The 14783-nt window shown below is 42.3% G+C and overlaps 1 protein-coding gene across 1 annotated transcript in view; it reads left to right on the top strand.

Moving 5' to 3' along the window:
- Positions 1-2134: 2134 nt before the first annotated feature.
- The window catches only part of LOC118406005 (ATP-binding cassette sub-family C member 9-like), a 46842-nt gene continuing 34193 nt past the window's right edge, over positions 2135-14783 (top strand). The window contains exons 1-4 of the mRNA XM_035805860.1: positions 2135-2313; positions 3373-3598; positions 4776-4903; positions 5561-5674. Coding sequence (XP_035661753.1) covers positions 3397-3598; positions 4776-4903; positions 5561-5674 — 444 coding nt within the window. The 5' untranslated portion in view covers positions 2135-2313; positions 3373-3396. The remainder of the gene's footprint in view (positions 2314-3372; positions 3599-4775; positions 4904-5560; positions 5675-14783) is intronic.

Below are 14783 nucleotides of genomic sequence, written 5' to 3'. Positions count from 1 at the left end.
ACTACAAGGTCCTACAAGTTAAGAATTTACAAACAAAAAAAACACTATTAACTTGACATTTTATCCATTCATTTTTATAAACAGGTGGTTAACCGTTGAGGAGTATAAAAAAAAAGTCTGGTATTGGCCCAGAGCCCCACACGCCAGTTAAGTTTTCAAACCATTATTGCGGGGATATGCACAAGTGCAACTAGTTATGGACTAAACCTTGTTGTAATAACTTCAAGATGTCTTCTTTTAGTCTCCAGGTGGGCGACGGGTACATCAGGTTGATTTTCTAATTTTGCACATGGGCCCCCGCTTTGCAACACAAAGAAATTAGTAGCAGTTGCTAGCCTCCTTCACCGGCCTCTCTGGGGGCATTGGCGTAAGTTGTAAGGGTAAACGAGTCAAGAATATACAGTTTTCGTGTATAGAAATCTTGAAAATCCTAAAATAATACATTTTGAAGTGCTGTCTTACAGGCATGTAGTGTTTGTCTGCTATTTCTTAAACCTGAACATAGACAATGACAACTAAGTTTACAACAAGACAGACTGAGACATCAATAGTTTGCCAAGCTGAGAGTGAAAATTCCTCGAGTCACACAAAGACAGTATGCAGTACTAGGAGTATTATACATTTTCATTTCACTCTTTTATTAAAACGTGTTTTCTTCCAAATTGATTCAAACTTGAAGTGTACATCGGTGTGAGAGAAACCCATAAAGCAATTAGTCACAGATGGTAAACTTGTCTTGTAATTTGTAGGGAGATCACGACTGAAATATAACGTTATATGTTTCAGATTCTGAAACAAAGCAGCACTTAAAGAATACAACACGACAGGTTTTCAGTTCGACAGTTTCAATGAAACTTCATTGCAGACCGCTACTGTTAAATGGATAAGTTATATGCATGCACAGCTTTCATCACAGTTATATGCATATGGCTGTTGCAAAATCTAAGATCGATTGTCTTTTATAGTTTAAATCATGGTAAAATGAAATGGTCAGGGACATATGACAAAAATCAAAAGGCATGCTCTTATTTCTAGAACAATTGATGGACAAACGTGTTAACTTTAGGACTAGGCACTCCTTGGTTACATAAGATATGTCAATAAATAAACTCACACAGGAGACAAAGGTTTTGAAGTTTGAAATGGTCCCCTCGACAAATGTACACATCAACTTGACCGTGAGGTCAATTTGCGGATTTGGTACAACGGTCAACGTCCGGACGGTCACAAAATTAAATGTCGCTCAATGACTCAGCAACCGTAAGAACAACTATCAGGGCTTGATATTAAATAAAGTAAACTTTGGTCAGAACTATTCAAGAATGTATTTCTACAAAACCCCGTTTGGAAATTGTAATGATATGCACCTAATGGTACACACACCTAACAAAACCAAAACGTTGGTACTGAAATAACAATTTGGTGCGAGTTACGGACCGTCCCCGTTACATGTGGTTGTAATTTGACCCCTCGGTCAGTAGGACATAGGGCTGGGTATCGGTACAGCGTACCGGTACAAAACCGGTTTTTCTTATTGAACCGGTCCAGAAAAACCGGACCTGAAAAAATTGGGTGGACCGGACGTTGGACCGATTAGAAAATTAAGAGATTATTTTGTCAGGCATTCACACGTTTTGGTGCTTGTACAAGTTGTAGGTGGAAGAAAATAACAAGAGTGAAGTAGAGTAGAGTAACCAAGTTTTACAGCCAATCGTACACTGGTGCAGTTAGCGTTGTAGAATTTTAAAACGCCAGTGTAAGTCTCATACTCCACCAAACAGATTTCTTTGTAGTGAAATGGACCATTGGTATGAGTCATACTGAATCAGGTCCAGGTTCAGGTCCGGACCTGGACCTGATGCTCTGGACCTGAACCGGACCTGGACCTGAATTTTCTGTACCGGTACCCAGCCCTAGTAGGACATGTAATTGTTGACGCTACCATTCTAAAAATGGGGGTCTCATTTCTAAAACTCATGTTGACATGTATTCTTGATTATAAAAAAGAAATCGCAAAACCCAAGAGCAAACTATGTTATTGCAGTCATCTGTAGGTTTAATATTTGATTCATGATGTATTAGATTCCATTGCGAGAGATATTTTTTGTACCCCTCTGATATGTAATGATTCGGCCTGCACACGCTGTTCTGTTTACCAAAGCTTCAGCTGGTGTCGCATGAGGTGACCCGTAGCCAGGCAGGTCAAGCGAAAAGAAAACCGCTAGTCATAGCTCAGGTTACCACGAGGACCGTTACACTCTAGTACATGTCTTGCTCAACACTACAGAGGTGTAACAGGGCTGTTTAAAGCAGGTACGTTCTGTAGATTAGATCTAGACAGAGTCTAGAATCGATCGGATCTAGCCGCTAGTTCTAGATAGAAGCGCTAAAATTATGTTTTCCGACTTGTCTTCTTCTTCTTTATGTACACTGATAAGAAACTGTTTCGAGGTTTTAAGTTTTACTCGAGAAGAAGTCTATGACGAGTTTGTTTCCTAAGATGCTTTGACAAGGTCTAATATTTGTGTCGTTTTTAAACTTTGATTGTTTTCTCTGTGTTGTTCTGCAACTACCCCCCTCCCAACTAAACAGTGCAACAGGTTATCGATTTTTGGCGACGCCTAAAGAGCGGAGGCATTGTTCTTACAGTGTCATGATTGCTCAGAACATATTCTGAAATTTGCATGACAAGAAGATTTGGATGGATCTGTGTAATGGTTCAGCCTTTATCCGTGGGGTTACCTATATCCGTTTCTTTTGAAAATACTGTAAATGCAGAAATGTTCGCGGTTTTCGCGGTGGCCACTTTACTACGAAATTATAACCAAAGCGAACATTTTTCCATTATAGTTTTTGACTACAGTTTAAGGGGATACCGCAAAATTAAAACCACCTTACACACTCCATTTTCCCGCTACCGCGAAAGTAAGTTCCCGCGAACTTGAATACAGTACGGAATTTAGGGATATCAAGTTAACAGACGGTGGTTATAAACAGCAATACAGTAGAAGCCGCTTAATTGCACGGCCTATTTGCCAGTGAATTTCGTGCAATTATCCGGCTGGTGCAATAATGCGAAGTTATTTAGCTGGACCGCACCGGTTTGGGATTTGGGGATTCCGTGCAGTTAACAGAAGTGTGCGTTAATCCACGGTACAATTAACTAGCTTCTACTGTACTTTGAAAATACTGGAATTTGAAACCAACTTCCATTGACTTGATATGCCTAAATACCTTTTTTTTCAAGTAATGGATCGTCATATAGGTTAGCAGCAGATAAAGGTGAACATTTTAGTCAATTTGTTTGTGTACATATTTATGTAATTTTTACCTCTTGAACTTTTTTTATTTATTTGTTTCCTTTTCATATAGACCACTAAATAATCATAATACAAGATGGGCCAGACTGGGTCCCTGTTTTGTGGGCCGCCCTACCAGAACAGCAACGCTACCACAGGACAGCTGCTGTCCATAAGGAACAGCACGCTAGGACAGCCAAAGGGAATTACAGCTGACCAACCATTTGACAATGAATGCCTGGTGGATACCCTGAACCTCATTCCACATGTAGGCTTCCTACCGCTCGCTATGATATGTGGTAAGTATGCTTCAACATTTGTATATAGTGTATTGTGATACATGTATGTGGTTAAAGTGTGCTGTAAGCATTTGCACTGCAAGCTAAAGCTAAAGTTTCCCATACATCAGAACAAGAGGGTCAACCTCCTTAATCAGAAGATGCATTAGGCCCGCCACCGATCTCCGCTTCTAAGCCCTGCATTAGCATTAGCACTACAGCAGGGGGCTTCTAGCTGTCCACTGGTTGTGTAGTGTGTCTAGTTTCCATACCATTCCTCTTAGCAGAGAAAGAAGTACAAGTTGTATGCACCATTTTTAAGAGTCTTTGGTATGACCCGGCTACAGCATCCAGTCTTCCTTAGTGGTCTCCCATCAATTTTAGTCACCCGACTGCACGTTGCTTAACTTCTGAGATCGAGGGATCGGGTGTATCAACGTGCCATGGCCGTAGTTTCATTTGCACTGTAGTGTGCATGAAAAAAAATGATATATTTTGTGAAGTCTACTACTAGTGGTTTACTGTGACCCTTCCTACGTATGGGTCTTAAGTTCAGGAGTTCGAGTCTGGATCCTTGTTGCTTACATGATAGATATGGTACTGGAAAGGGTTGCATTCTGTCCTTAGGACGGGATGTTAAGCCACCAGGTCCACTGTTTGCTGTAGTATAAAGAGGTACCAAGGGATATTCCCGGTACAAAGAACATGTAACTACAGCTGTACGTAATGTTTATCTTTTCTGTCACGACTGGTATAAAAGTAGCTCTGCAGTGATCGTGCCACCATAGTCAGTCAAATCTCAATGTGTCATGTAGGCTATATGTACACCTAGCCCTGCTACTAGCTGCTCTATTGACTGGCTGTAGTTCAAATGTAGTCTCCAAGCAGACCCTACAGTGCCTTAGAGATAGTATCAAAGCTGGCCAAGGAGTGTAGCCGGCCAAAGGGAGTCAAACGGGCACCTGGTGCCGCTATACTAAGTCCCTTGCCAGCTTTGATACTATTTCTAAGGCACCGTAGGGTCTGCTTGGAGACTAGTTCAAATGTGCAGTTTGTTTGTCTGTGGACATTCAAGAACCCATTGTCACCAATGTATTCAATGTACTATCCTTTAGAATATACTGTGTCTAGATATACAATGGTCCCACAACAGTTGGCACCAACTTTGGCCATAACTAAGAATTGACTTCTGTTGCAGCTGCCATCTATGGTAGATGCTGTCGCCATGGCAACAGTTACCTGGACAAGAGAGTGTGGGTCTTGTTCCCGGGGCACAATGCGCGATGGGTGATCACATTTGTGCTGCTGTTTGTCACTCTTTGTGAGGTAAGGCTGCCCAAATTAGATTTCTTGGTTCACAGTTTTTTTTAGATAATACAATGTATCTGGTGGGGAGAGATAAAAAGATCCAGGCCTCTCTTGTATGGATGTCCATGCTTTGAATGTGATTTTTAGAGCATTTTGATTGCAACTATTCTGGATTGACAATCAGTACGATATTGACATTGACTTCACCATACTGGCACATTTGTATCATTATCTTGTACTTTTAGTGTTTAAAAAGAACGCACAAACATGCCGCAAACGGACACCTTGATTTGTTGTGCCCCACAATAGATAAGCACACTGTCAGCATCGAGCCACTATTGAATTTGCGCGTTCACAAATCGAAATCTGATTGTAACAAGTGAGGATATCTCCGGAAGCGTTTGGGACTTATGGGTCATGTTCTTGTGCATTCCGAAAATTTGAAATAATGGCTACTTCTTTAGTGGCTAAGAGGCTTAATGACACAAGTTCGTGAAGCTTGCCCTTATAATAACTTATATACCTTTCCAGTGCATAATGCCCTGGTATTATCTATTGTATATCGTCCTAGTACATGGTGCCCCATGACTTTATGCTTTAACCTAACTTGACCTCTTACAGCATGACTTCAAAGCTAGCTTTAAAGGCTTTTCAATTATCATCTATTCTATGTAGGTTGGAGAAGGTGTGATGTCTGACGGTTTCAGCCCCGGCCACCACCCACACCTGTACGTACCCTGGATCCTGGCCTTCCCTGCTACCATACTGGCTGGAGTCTTCTACCATCAGGTAAATAATTATTGTTAAAAAAATCCGTGCACAACGGATTAACTAACGCACACTTCTGTTAACTTGAACCACATTTTGAAGTACACAGACATAGACAGCTTTCTGCATTAAAAGTCCTATCACCCTACATCTGCTTGGTTTTAGATTATGTCACTGCTGTTCTTTTTGGCGACGCCTCAGGGGCGAGCCTAATATTTATAGTGTGCGACCGTTTGACAGGAATTCTAGGAATTCCGCAGGCATGCGAGGAATTTTTCTACGGGTATTTTTTTTCTACGGGTATTTTCTACGGGTATTCCCTAGGGAATTTGTTTTTGTGTGTGACTTCAGTCTGCTTTGGGTATGGCGTATAATAAGATGACGTGACCGATGTTATAAACCAGGATTTCATGTTTTAATACTCGTTTCACCATCAAGTATACAGCACATTACATTTTTTAACAAAATACCCGATATTATGTATCGTTAGGGTAGAATTGTGGGTCAGTTATATTTTTTGCTTGACCATTCGGCGTAATGATGTCGTGTATGTATGAGGATTGTTTTGTTTCGTTTGAAGGTTTTTATTTCATATCTTTCTGTTATTTCATTTTGTATGGTTGTGTGACGCTTGAATCCCTTTTTTTCTTATTGCTGTGATGTTCATTTGGTTACCAAACCATCGCGACAAAGGGGTGTACTTGTCAGTCGATTCTTCCTGTAACCTGGGGGTTGTCATGCCGGCGTTCACCTGTGGGGACAGATTGTGAGAAAGGATTGATATGAAGTATTTTTGCAATAGTGATACTAACTTAGCAACTTTTGTATGTCTGGATCGGTAAAGTGTTGTTTTCTGTTAGTTACAGGCCGTCGGTAGTGATGTAAGGCATCAAAGTAATTCAGATATAATTTATAGCAAAAGTCATACATATTGAATTACAGCGCTTATATTGTCATGTCAAGTCAAAGTCCTTCCCGCTCCATGGTGCATAGGGCGGCGCCCATGTTCTTGGAGTAACCCTGGGCCAAACAAATGCAATTACTACAGTAGGGGGCCAGGACACTGGCTGTGGTGTGTGTTCAAATTACATACTCTTTCCCGAATGCTGAGTGCTAAGCTGAGAAATTAGCACGACCATTTAACACGTCATACTATATTGGCCGGGGATCGAACTTACGACGTACCGAATGCATGGCGAAGACTTTTCCCACTCGTCTCATTGCACCGGCGATAACGCTTGTGCAGCCAGACAACAATACTCGTGATGCTAACGTGCTGTTACTTTGACCGATGAGGTCTATTTCTCTTATAACCAAAGGGCACAAAAGTGCATTATCATTTACCTTTTGGTGTAGCCCGAGTTTTGAATCATTAAAGAAGTTTCAGAAATAAAATGTACCACCGTGAATAAGAAATAATGACACAAAATATTCTTTCTCGGCTTGGCTTCGCATGATCGAAGGCACATCACAATATCAATATACATGTCGGCTTAAAAGCCACAAGCGACGGCTATCGGGTCTAAAATGCAGTACACTGTTACGTCGGGTTGCGTAAACCAGTATACAGAATATTTCGTCCATCATACAAGTAAAACGGCTGCATTTGCAAGAGATATCCAACTTCTACGTGTGGAAGGGTGGTAAAGGTGATTGGAAAAGCATCCTGTATACAACGGCTATATCATCACCAGCCTGTAATAAGACAGAATGAAATAAGTCACATGTACGCTCACCGCTATTAAACTGCTTGGAGGACAATGGGTGATCAGATTACCGGTACCGTTTTGGCTACAGTCAGAGTGATAAGACGGCGGGCGATCGGAGAACGGATGGGAGTATGGCAGTTCCGGCAATCGTCGGTTAATTGACGACTCGTGCTCAGCAGTATTACTATAGAACTGTGGATACGTGCTTGACTGTACTAGTCCACAGACGATAAAGGGTGAGTGAAACGCAGAGAAAAAGATGATTGAGAACGGGGACCCCGGTAACAAATCGTATCTTTTACTTTAAGACCACGGGAAACAGATGAATATGACCACGAGAAACAGAAGCGTTTGTTGTTCGGCGGCGGCAAGGTGGCGAATGGAATTCCACAGAAGGGCCTCATGGAGCGCTGATATCTTCGGCCGATCAAAAACAAAAGGGTTGTGCCTGGTTGTGCCGTAAACAACATGTGGTATGAGTAACAAACTGCCAAGAAGTTTCCACGTTGAAAGATATTCTCTAAACAAAATAAAAAAAACTCTGGCGAAACACGGTCACAGATGAAGACTAATTCCTACACAACAATACGCTGTAAAAATGCCAAAACTATAATGCCGTTAATATGGGACTCATATTTTATCTTGCCGAAACGTGATGTTGGCGGACTTTTTGAAGACCAAGGTCTCGGGCGGTTTGGGGTAAGATTTGGGCCCACGAGATTAAGGTTGGCAGTGTTACTCAACCCAAGCACACAGTCCCAAAATCCACCTGGTACGATTCACATCGTAACGCTCTCGGTTTATTTAGCTCTAGTCACTCTTAACAACTTGTGACGTATCTATTATACACATAATACATGCTATCATTAGCAAGGTACTCTCACCGAAATTGAGTCGCTTGTGCATGTTCACTGTCCAGTTGAAGCGCCGCGTCTAACTCGGCCGACCTTGTCCGCCGAGCCATCTCCGCCTGACTAGATAGTCAGTGATCGATCTTTAGTGGGAAGCAAACTGACGCTATTCTGAGGGCTGCCATTGGTTGGAAAATGTACTTGTGCAGTTCCTATTTGTCAATGTTTACAGACTGACGTCAGCACGGTGACCAATCCCAAGACGATGTCCAGACGACGGCCAGGGACCGCCCGTTTTGTTTGTTTTAACTATCCAAGCGGGGCCGATATAGTCTCAGCTTTCAAAACGGGGATTGAAATGTAACCAAAAAGGATCTATTTTACGATGGGTATATTGCAACCTAACAACGCTAAAAGCAATAGCAGCGAATCAGAACATTATAATCCGGAACTTTTTCATGCCTACCTTAAAAATTAGTACTAAGTTTTAACGGCTACAATGTTTCCTGTTTATTGGCGAAGCGTAAAACAATAGATATATCTTGTACCGTCTTCTCTGAGGTGCGCTTATCGGGTAGTTTAGTTGATATTTTTGATCATGCATCATATACTGGGCGATGTTAAATTCAGTATCTCCGGTAACAGTCCTGGTTATATTGACCTCTTATTTTCTTTTTCCAAAATGTGACTAGACATTGCATCTCCGAGGTTTATACTACTCTAATTAGATACAAAATAAAGGACTTTGCCCCATCATCTTGTATGCAGATACACACCAACATGTGTTGCATCAATCACACACGAATCGTAATCCACAATGTATGGCGTACATGAGTTATTACCTCGTAAGCTACCATTTGTTAAGCTGGCTCTATCTCACTCTTTAAATACACAGACGTATGTCACTTGATGACAATGTTAACCACTTTAGAAGAACAAACACTCAAAGCTATACCTGAGTCCGATTAAATTGTGTTAATAAGCAATTGTACATACAGACATTTTCTCATAGACTGTCTATAGATAATGGTAAGTTAAGATTCTTTAAGAAACTAAAGAAGGGATACTCAATGGAAACTTATTTAACATCACTAGATAATATCGAGGTCAGATCGGCAATATGCAAACTAGCTACCCGTGGGCGAAAGAACCTGTAATCATTGTATTGCAAAACCGGTGGAAGACGAGATACATTTTATTTCTAACTGCTTCTCTAATGACCAGGAAAGAAAGGAGTAATATGAAGAGGTTTGCAAAACACACAAAAACTTCCAAACGCTTACCGACATCCCTGTATGGCACATCCGCTAGCCTGTTACTCACAGGATCGGCATGGGAACCAGTGAACAACTAGAGGGGCGAGTCAGAACAGAAATAAACAACATCCCGACTCCCGGGATTCGAACCCGCGCCGAACCCGGGCAGCCGGATCACAAATCACACGTGCTAACCACAACAACAAAAGCTCAAGAGCTGTTGGCGTGGTCAGTTTGGCAGCGCTAGAACCCACTGTTACAATAGCAATGTTCGTTCTTCCCACCACGCCGTGCTAAGAAAGAGTGACCGCTTGAGGAATAAAATGTGTCCCACATGTGCCAGTGTCCGGCAGTCCGGACCGCCTGGAAGGCCTGGCTCTAAACAAAAGGCAGTTCAACAGACCGTTTCTGATTAGCACAACGCTTGTTGCGGGTGTGACGAAAAGCCAGCACCACATGGCACAGATGACACAGACTTGTCATTTCCATGGTGGTCCGGTGACAATAAATCATGCGGTCTGCTTTTAATACAAGGAATTCCTGCTTTTACAGGAGTTTACATCAACACAGCTTGTCGTTCAAATTCATTCCTTTCAAAACATTGTTTCTGTCGTAACTATCCAAACGGGGGCGATTCAGACGCAACCAACTATCAAAACGGGAGATTGAGATGTACCTATCAAAAAGGGGGTACTTTACGATTGCTACATTGCAACCTAAAACGCTAAAAACAACAATAGCGAATCAAAACATTTAAACCCTTTTATGCCTACCTTAAAAACTAGTGCTAAGTTTTAACGGCTACAATGTTTCCTGTTAATTGACGAAGCGTATTTAAATAATGAATTCTTGGACCGTCTTTCTTGTGGTGTGCTTCAACAGTCGGCCGTATGATTTTCGCCCGTACTGATATTATCTAATCTTTTAACAATAATAAGCGACACTGTTCCCTTTCAGCTTGTCATTGATCCGGGATGTATCAGTACATATGGGAATATGGTGTCGCGATCCATATTTTCTAAGGCATCGGCGAAATGAACTTGCGATGTATAAACGATAAATAACTCGCAACTCGCCCTGATAATCCGTCTCAAAATAGGCATCTTATCCACTGTCTAGTGATTAATCGAATAGTTTAGTTGATTTTTGTTTATCATGCATCAAATACTGAGTCATTTCAAATTAAAAACTTCCGTTAACAGTCCTGGTTTTACTGACCCCCAATTTACTTGTTCCCAAATGTGTCTAAATGGGGATTGCTACTCTGAGGTATATACTGCTCTGATTAGATACAAAATAAAACACGTTTGTATCCACTCCGCCACATTTATCTTCTATCAAAACACATACCAACATGTCTTGTAACAACCACACACGAATGTATTGACATTTTAACAGAGAGAACTAGGGTATCCATGTTACACGCTGCAACTATAGCGGGAAAGAAATGCATTGTGCATAGGTAGAATGATCTAACAAAACCTCATGATTTGACCCAAACATGGCAGAAACGATTTAAGGTTCACGATTCACTCTGGCACTCCGTTCTCAACTTGAATGTTTAACGTGAGTCGGTGGGGAAGGGGGTTGGTACAATTTGGTAAAGAAAAGGCACGGGACATGACACTACATGAGCACGGTTTGGAGATTTTTAAAGCCGAAACCATGGAGGCAAAAAATCTGGTTGTGGTTCAAAGATGCCAGAGATCAGGGGAGGATGTTTGGCCAAATCTGCTGCAATTAGCTGTCACAGAAAATGAGTTACGACCAGGGCTGGGGCCAGGGGTAGCCTGACTAAAATCAAGCCCCTAGCGGCCGGCCCTACAATTGCCGCCACCCTGGGGAGGGGGTCATTAAACCCAGCCGGCGAGAGAGCTTGTGTAAACACAGGCTAGGGCCAGGGGGTACGTATGAAATGTCAGAGTGGCCTTGACTGCACTGTAGGTGTACGGAACGAAGAGTAGAACAGATGGCAAAAATTATCGTGGTGATTCTCAGAATCCGGCGATGTGACAAATTTAGTCACTGTGTCAGATAGATAGTATGTCGACCAAACACCTAGAAAACCACGACAACGGAACTTTTATGCATGTTTCACGAAAATTCAAGACTTCACATCTAAACTTTTACGCTAACCAAGGAGCTTTTATCACTGATAAAAGCTCCTTGCGCTAACAGAGATGGGGTTTTGTGTGCGTGAAAAGTTGCGCATGAAAATCTGCGGGTGACAACATGCACATTCTCTTATTTCCCGGGGATTTGAAAAGTTTTTGTACTTTTACATTTAAGATATTTAAACAGAACGCTCAAAACCTTTTGACACCATTAGTGTTGATAATTAGCAGGGATTTTAACCCATGTCCTATCCGGTATTAAACTTCCCTGGGTGGTGTCCCTGCAGACGTGTTACACGTTCGCGTATACAAGAACGGGATCCCGTCTGTATTTCCCAGTTGCCGTTATATCAGAAGAAAACTAATTCACATCCAGTATTCTAAATCCACATAGTATGGTGTCCCTAGGGGTAGGGGTGTACTAAGTAACGAATAAATTGACTAAGTTGGAGACGTCCACCATTCAACTGACTGGTCTCCCTAGGCGTAGGGATGTACCAACCAACGAATAAATTGACTAAGTTGGAGACGCCCACCTTTCTCATGCAAATAAAAGCAATTAAAGAATTAACAAAAATGGAAACAGTAAATCAACCTATGTTACTGAACATCTTTATTCATAACATAAACAAAGTAAATTCTAACGGTCATGAAAGAAAGTCAGAAAACGAACAAGACAATAATAAAAAGTTTCTTGTAACAAGAAAATGTACAAACAGCGCTACATCAAAGACATGAAAAATATAACCTCCTTGGTTACATCAAGCTAGGGAACAAGTTCCAAAATAGTAAAGAAAAACTTTAAAAAGTAGAGATGCTACATAAAATCATGCGCGTTAAATTGATAAAAACGAGGCAAACGTGAGGCATACAATCAATACTTCCATAAACGAGAAACATACTAAAATTGCAGAAGATAATGCATGATGTGGTCTACCAGGAAGGGGTCGAACTGGGAAAGGGACAGCTCGTCAGAACGGTTGCACCAGCTGGGTGAATGAAATAGGGGAGGGGGCAGCGACATTGGCCGGTCTGTCTGGCAGGAACTGGTCAGTATCAAAACTACAGAACAGTTCGGCAGAGATGCCAATAGGCTGCAGCAAAACGTCCGCCAGCTCAAGCTGGAACTCAGACGTGTCGGGCTGTGTACGGAACTCGTCCTAACATACTGTGAAAACGGCTGAACATACTCGAGAAATTGGCCTTCCAGACATGCTACGTCCTACCAAGGAGGTTGAAAGAGGGGAAGGAGTCGGCTCATAATTTGTCCCTTTTGAACCATCTTCGACTCACTTTTGAAAAAACAGTACTGAACGGCCTTGTTCCATTGGTCTTGATTTACATACACCCAACCGACTATCGGCATTGTTTTTAGCACTGGATTTCCAGTGCTTAACTTCTCCGGTGCTGGACTTCTAATAGGGCCGGCCTCGGTCCCTGCCGCTGCCATGAGGTCATGACTGGCTCATTATGCGGCTTTTATGGGGAGTCAAACATGGCTTACAAAGGACTGCCGCCGGCACGCCGGAACAATAGGACACAGCAGGGTTTAACATCGCAAAACAAAGGCCGCGGCAAGGTGCTAATTTTGGGCCGACTCCTTTCATTTGAGGTCAGGTTGGGAACTGGGATCAAACTGACATACACCCAAAAAACAATGGCATTGTGGTGCAAAAAAGTGTTGTAAAACCAGACATGAATTTCACACAGCCCTCATGAGCAAAAGGTGTGAGGCGCCATCACCAGGGTCATGAATGACAAATAGGAGAAGAATGTAGCCTGTCTGTCCGCTAGCTAGGAAAACTGCATGTTTCTAAATGACTAAAAAAAGTGTATTTTTGCTTCGGAAAGATGGCCATGTTCTAAGTCAGTTAGATCCTGGGAGCGACCTGACTGTGTGGATTTGGTACTGCTCCGCCACCCTTGGAGTTTGTTGGGGTCCCCACATTGTCAGGCCACTCCCATGATCTAACTACTAGTATTACTTGGGCGGCTACAGTGAGAACTTCCTTTGGTATGCAATCGCTCGACACATCACATATCGCCATCAAAGGAAAAGGCCGGTGTCATAACGTTGAGAGATCTTTTGTCGGCCTAACAGCAGAAGCCATTTGTTTTGCATATAGATTAATCGCCTTCGAGAGAACTGTTATACCACATGGTGTGAATGAATACCTCCCGCGAGGCATTCTACCACCCTCTTGTAAGGCCACATTTGTAAGGTTTTATCCTTGATTGTATAAATAGGTAACGGGGGAATTTTGATATCGCAGCGTTGACCAAACACCCAACGAAAGCAGTAATGATTACAGACTTCAACCCCCGTACACGCCCGACAACACGTAGAAACTAAGTTTTCTATGCTGATCATGAGTCTCCGTAAGGTGAAGATCTTATTATGCCTCCAGGTGTGGTTGTACCTATTATTTTAGACGTCATTTTCATGTCTAACAAATGAGTGCTCACATTCATCACAGAAAGTTGAGAATGAACAAACAAGGCATAGCCACAAGTGGGAAGTACCAGAACATATCACGAGACAGATACATGATACAAACGTCCGGTGAGAGACAATAGAGGCACGCTTGCGAATGTGGTGAAATTTCACCAAATTGCACTACTAGTATTTTGGTTTTTCGTCTGCTGTCATTGTATATGACCCCGGCGGTGGAAAGACTCTCCTGTCCCGAAGTTAGCCTGGCCAATCCACGGTAGACTGGATTCCAGGTTATTTTTGTACCCGCTCGATCTTCATGGATTGCAGCGCCGTGATCTTTACTGTTACTTTGCTGCACCTTAAGGTGTTTGATACAAACTTCCCCAAGTGCACAGTAAACATGAACACACTCATCATGCGTTGTCGACTTACAGTATCTTTGGTTTGGAATGTGGTAGTCACCCTTTGAGTCGGTGTGACAAATGGGCCTGTCATGCTCACGACTCTCTACACATACACGACTTATTAGCCCCATGCAGGACTGAGTCCGGCATGTTATGACAAATTTTCCCCTTTTAACGTTTATTTCTATGTACGTTGTAGAACCATTCGGTGCAAGCCGGGCTAAGAAAGCTACGAGAGGTGTGCCTCGATCACAACATTCATGTATGATCGACTTAAAGATGAGTCGCGCCCTGGACCGCCTGATCAAGGCAGGCACGCAGGCGAAACCCAACAAAAAACATACTGTATTGTCCAAACA

The sequence above is a fragment of the Branchiostoma floridae genome, chromosome 18 (assembly GCF_000003815.2).
Source record: "Branchiostoma floridae strain S238N-H82 chromosome 18, Bfl_VNyyK, whole genome shotgun sequence".
Taxonomy (NCBI): Eukaryota; Metazoa; Chordata; class Leptocardii; order Amphioxiformes; family Branchiostomatidae; genus Branchiostoma; species Branchiostoma floridae.
This window is presented reverse-complemented; position numbering and strand designations above follow the sequence as displayed.